Raw genomic sequence first — 6,000 nt, forward strand, 5'->3', positions numbered from 1 at the left:
ACCCAGCCTTCACATGTTACATGCCCACATTAGCAGGTTACTGATTACCCCTCAGTGTGTGTGTATTTTGGGACTTCACTGAGGATCTGAGAAGTTAACAGATTGACATGCTAATGTAAACATAATCCCAGTGCAAGACCACCCTAATCAGGCCCCCGAGCTGTGTTGCAGATTCTCTGACACACCATCTGAAATGCCTTTCCTTATACAAGCACTCTTAAGAACCAGGAGAAACTTACAGGAATAGTTCACAGAAAATTTCAGGTTTTTTCAAGTTAATTTCATTCCAACCTTGTTTTAATTTGTCCAAGAAGCACAATAGAAATGTTAGGCAGAATGTCCTAGCCGATCTTTTCCACAAAATGCAAATGGATAGTGATTTATGCCAAGCTCAGAAAATTGACAAAATTTACTTTGTACTTTTTTAATGTTGTTTTTGGACCTTGGCAGCATAAATCACCATTCACATTCATCTCTTTTTGTGTTGCACAGGGGAAAAAATGGGGGTTGAGTAAATAAACAGTTTGTAATTTTTGGGTAAACTATTTCTTTTTCACTCAAATACAGATACAAACACACAACAGAGATTTTCAGTGGTCACTACACACTTTTTAAGAAGTAGCCTGTGGTATCGCACTCTATGAAGTCCTCAAATTAATCCTGTCTGCACCAGTGCTGACATGGCAAAGGCCCTGCCTAAGATGCATTTGTACATGTTTAAGGCCACTCTCACTATCTACACAGATCCAGCTCCACCACCACCAATCATGCCTGTTTATATAACAGGTGTTGCCCTCGCTTGTAAGAGGAAGACGGGATATGCTTGACAGACGTGTTAGTTAAAGACTTCATCTCCCTTTACCCTGGAAAGCTGAGTAGAAATTTCCCTGCAGTCTGACCTCCCTTTTTCAGGCGACCGGCAGGCAGACCTGTGTAGATCTATTCTGCGTGCACTCTCTGTGAACCCCAGCCTGGTGCTAATCAGTCCAACGTATCATATCTTCTCACCTCTGACCTCGCAACTTATAAAATAAGAGCCACGAATTTTTGTCTGATGTGGCGGCTGCCAAAGCAAACAAAAAGCAACACGTCTGGGCCTGATTGGTCAGGTGTGAGGATGAAGATTTAACCAAAGGAATAAATGTCAGACTGCACAGTCTGTTTATTAACACTTGCATGTGGAGAAAATCTGTGCGTGTGTTTCATCATTTGCTTTTCACTGATGGTTTATAGAGAGAGGTATTATTTGAGTAATTTTGCAGATTTATTTAAGTTTTAAGCACTGGGGCCTAATCACAACCAAATGCCTGCGCTGAGGGTCTTGGCAGTGGTACTGTACATTTAAAGTTAGACGTGGCACTATTACTACAGAATGAGGCACACATTGGAGCAGACACACATATTCAAGTCAACTTTTGATTCCTATAACTACCTGAAACCTCACACAGATTAATAGCAATAAAAGATCTGAAATGCAGTGCAGATAATGGGAAAATGGGAAATGAGTGTGTCTAAACACAACTAACAATTGTGTATCCATTGAGAACTTAAGAGTCTTAAAGACATTTCTATTTGTACCCTGTAGTGAATGCCTAAATCTGTCAAATTATGCCAGCTGTATCTGGACAAAGTACTTTTTAGCAGAGAGGTGTATATATATATATATATATATATATATATATATATATATATATATATATACACTCACACACATACACACACACACAAGCAGAAATGGGGTAAATAAATAGCATAAATAAATTAAAAATAAATGAATCAATACGAAAGAAGTAGAATGAAATTCTACTTTTTCATGAATTTCAAGTAAGCATTATAAGAATGTGGATTTTATGTGTATTAACATATATGCATTGCATCCCTCTTCAGTCACAGTCTCAGCCTGCATATCATTTATTAGAGAATTAATGTTTTTTTTTTTGTCAAAATATTTACTGCATAATTTACATTTTCTTAATGAAAAGATGATTATTTTCTAATGGAATTAAAATTGGAGAATGTGATAAATAGGAGAAGAATGTATGCCTACATAAATTATATTTATTCTCTTAAATAATAAGTTTATCATGACTTTGCAATGGGTGCAAATATGCTCCTTGTAAAATGTTAAATATTTTCCATATTAGTTAAGTGTGCTTATTAAAATCAACACATTTAACCCTGAGAGGCATGTAGCAGAATTGTACCTATTTTATTTTTTTATTTATATTTTTATTAATAATGGTAAAACCTATAACAGTAGCTGACACTCTGAACTGTTTTACTACAACAGATTTGGTGGGAGGGAAAAAAAAAGTCACCACTTGCAAAATTCACACAATAGCAAAGCATTCTCTCAAAGCAAAATCCCATGCCATTGTACTCGAAAATCACACATAATCTACTCCAAAACAAAATATGCTTAAAAATCAAGATCATCAGATCAAGGTGGGAAAAAAAATAAAAAAAAATAAAATAAATTATATATATATATATTATCAACCTCTCTGCTTGGGTATCTGATGGTTAAATCAAAACAGCAAATTGTAGGCTTTTAAGAGAAATACAAATTCAAGACTAACCTGTGTCCACATTTAATTTGGCTTGGCAATAAATAGGCTACAATAATATAATGTTACTTGTACATTTTACAATGTTTTATGACATTAAAAACAATGTTTTTTCAAAATCAGAAGGTCGTCTTTTTTACAACAACAACAAAACATTGTTTATTTGTGAGAATATATATCTGTATAAACATGATTATAAATATAAACCTCAAAAGACCTGATGACGTTTTATGACAGGTGTTTGCGATAGCTTTAGAGCATTGTGGCTTCGTATAAGAAGTGAACTATGACGTTATTTTCCCATAAACATTGTCTTTTGTATGAGTTCATTAATTGGGGCCCCGCACCGTTGGTCCCCTGCTGTGAGCATTGGACATTAAATCAGGTCCCAATCTACATCTACTAAACCCTTCAATAGGACCTCAACGGTTACAGCTTTTGTTTAAGCATGTCTGTATGCTACCCCGTTGTGAAATTAAATAAACTCTATGGCTATATTAAAAATTGTGGAATACGCGTTGAACTAAAGGCCAAATAAATATCATGTTTGTTAAATCAATACAATTTTGGATACTAGGAATAATATCTCATTTTAACTCTCATTAGTTCAACTAATTTCTAAACGTGTTAACATTTGTATTTTTCCGAGGTTGGATCACGGAATTGCCTGAAGACATGAGCATAAGATAAACGAGGGGTGTTCAGAGAATTTCACAGACGCGTTCCCTTTTGTTTACAAGAGCTGATTACGACTTCAAAAATGAACCGCTCATGTCAAATAAATGGCACACACGCCAAAACAGAGCCTTTCTGAAACTGAGGGACATTAATAGGCTACACTTTACCAAAAAAAATTGCATTTACGCGGACAATGCGCCAATTCCACTTTTCGCGTCATTATTGATTGCACGGGCTAATTCAATGATTGCGTGTATATTAAGTACTAAAACAAACACCATTGGCTTTGTGTTGATCTTTATACTCCATGCGTAAACGTTGTCACCATGAGATCTCACCTAGTCATTAAACAAGCGGTGATGCGACACGTTTAGATTAGAAAATGCGTCTCTGTGCTGATCGGCATCCATTAACTTGGGTGTTGATTTAGCTACTTGGGGATTTTTCCCCCTCTTTAGATAACCTATTGCGATAAGTCGCTTTTAATGAACCCATTAATTGCCATCCTATGTCATACATTCCTAACTGACATAGCCTATTACATGTCACTTTAATTAATTGCACAACTAAAGCGTATTGTATAGCCCATTGTAAGTATCTCATCATAATTATTCCAGATTAATTGAATGTTATTTATTAATGTTACTAAGTAACAATGTAAGTAAATACACTATATATATATATATATATATATATATATATATATATATATATATATATATATATATATATATAATATACAGCCACACATTGCATTATATATATAAATAATGCAATGTGTGGCCGTTATTTAAATTTTGCCCAATTTGATCTAGATGTGTTTTTGTGTTAATCTAGAACCACCTTCCATTGGCACTTTTTAAGTAGGCTATATAAAGCGCATTTAATTAGACCTATCTGCAAAAATATAGTCAAAATTACCTTGAGAATATTTGGGTGCTGCAGTCTCTCCATCAGCGTCATTTCTTTGACAATTTTGAAGGATGCGAGTTTGTAACAGTCCCGTGAAGACGCGTATTTCTTCACACAATTCTCCATATCGTGACCCCCGAAGTCTACCGATTTTAATGCGACGGAGAAGCTGCTGTTCAATGCCGCCTTATACACCGCCTTTGTGTATCCTGAGCCCAAATACTGAACGTTGGTAACGTTGTCAATGCTGCTGCAGCCGAGCATCGGTTCACGCGTAAACTCCCGGTCTGATTTTGTTGCTGTGGATGCAGCGGAAGTCGGTTGAGATCGATGGCTGGCGTGTTCATAATTATTGTTTTTCTCAATTGCTTTATATGATTCCCAGTAGTTGCGTTGCTCCATGTCCATGAGTCGCCTGCGCTCCAGCGGTCGTGCGGCGTCTCCGGTGCCGAGCCAGTGCGCCCGTCTCTGGCGATACCGCAGAACCTCATCTAATCTCTCGCGTATCTGCAGCTGCAGCTCCGTTAGTCTCCCGACGGCCGCTGTGGAATCGTACTGTGCTTCAGCGGGTGGCGGGACGTCGACGATAAGCCGGGCAGAAGCGTCCGCGTCGGGCTGCTGCTGCTGTTGTTCGTAGTGGTAGCGATGAACCCTCTCACCGTGGTGCTCGAATCCCGGAATGAACAATAGATTCATCAGCGTCCCCATTAAAAACGAGAGACAGAAGCCTGCCGCTACCATCATCTTTCTCCGCTTCATTTTGTTGGTTATTATTATTAGCAGAAAATAGATGTGTTCCCCCTTCCAGCCTCCGCCTACCAGCCTGGCAGCTGTAGGAAGTCTGGCCGCGCGCTGGTGTAGTATTGTGCAGCGTGAAGGCTTCAAGATCGCGAGGGAAGTCTATTATGATGCTGCGCAAGGGAAGGATAATGCGTATGTTCACGTCTTCATCTTGCAGTTATGATTAATGCAGTCTCGCAGATTTAAGATCCACCCCATATAAGCTGATCATGGTGACACTTGCCTCTTTGCTCTTTGCGTGTGCGCCCAGTTAACGGGAGTCTCGAGCGCACACCCCTACTGAACCTCAGCGCACTGGAACGAGACTGACGTCACTTTGACTGACAGATCACTGGGCCTGCTGCCATGAAAAAGCTGTAGTTCAGACATATCTTCTTGCGTGTTTGGTATGTGGACTGAAATCCACGTCTTGAACTACATTACCCAAGGTATATTGCGCAAGCAGAATCGTACTTATGCATGGCGGGTCTAGAAAATCGTTGAACACACACACACACACTATATACAGTGTTTGTGTGTGTGTGTGTGTGTGTGTGTGTGTGTGTGTGTGTGTGTGTGTGTGTGTGTGTGTGTGTGTGTGTGTGTGTGTGCTATTATCTATTCTGCTATAAATAAAAAGCCATGCCCAACAATTGTTTTTCTAGTCTTAATTGAATGATCTCACAGAGGATAACTTTTTTGAGAACAGTAGCCTAGGTTTTAATGATCACAGAGAAATTATACAGATATATGAAACTATATGAAATCCAGTTGGGTTGTACGAATTCCTACGACTTTTGCAAAAGCCAATCAGGTGACTCTCCCTCTCCATCTAAAACATGACAATTACTTCTGTCATAAAAAAACATACACTTTATGCTTCAAATCACAGTTACAGATTGTATAATTAGGTTTAGATGGGGTTTGGGTTAGGGTATAAAATTAATAAGCATGTACACAATGTCTGACACGCTTCCGCATTAAGGGATGGTCACACTACACTTCGTACTCCATTCACTCCCATTCAAACGCAGCCGAATGCAGCAGACCGGAAATGCAAGCT

General features: G+C 38.5%; 1 protein-coding gene across 1 annotated transcript in view; it reads right to left on the reverse strand.

The window, feature by feature from the left end:
* Positions 1–5,191, reverse strand: part of LOC127660703 (extracellular tyrosine-protein kinase PKDCC-like) — a 57,726-nt gene extending 52,535 nt beyond the window's left edge. The window contains exon 1 of the mRNA XM_052151079.1: positions 4,167–5,191. Within this exon, the coding sequence (XP_052007039.1) occupies positions 4,167–4,916 (750 nt within the window). The 5' untranslated portion in view covers positions 4,917–5,191. The remainder of the gene's footprint in view (positions 1–4,166) is intronic.
* Positions 5,192–6,000: the final 809 nt, after the last annotated feature.

Source organism: Xyrauchen texanus, chromosome 20 (genome assembly GCF_025860055.1).
Source record: "Xyrauchen texanus isolate HMW12.3.18 chromosome 20, RBS_HiC_50CHRs, whole genome shotgun sequence".
Taxonomy (NCBI): Eukaryota; Metazoa; Chordata; class Actinopteri; order Cypriniformes; family Catostomidae; genus Xyrauchen; species Xyrauchen texanus.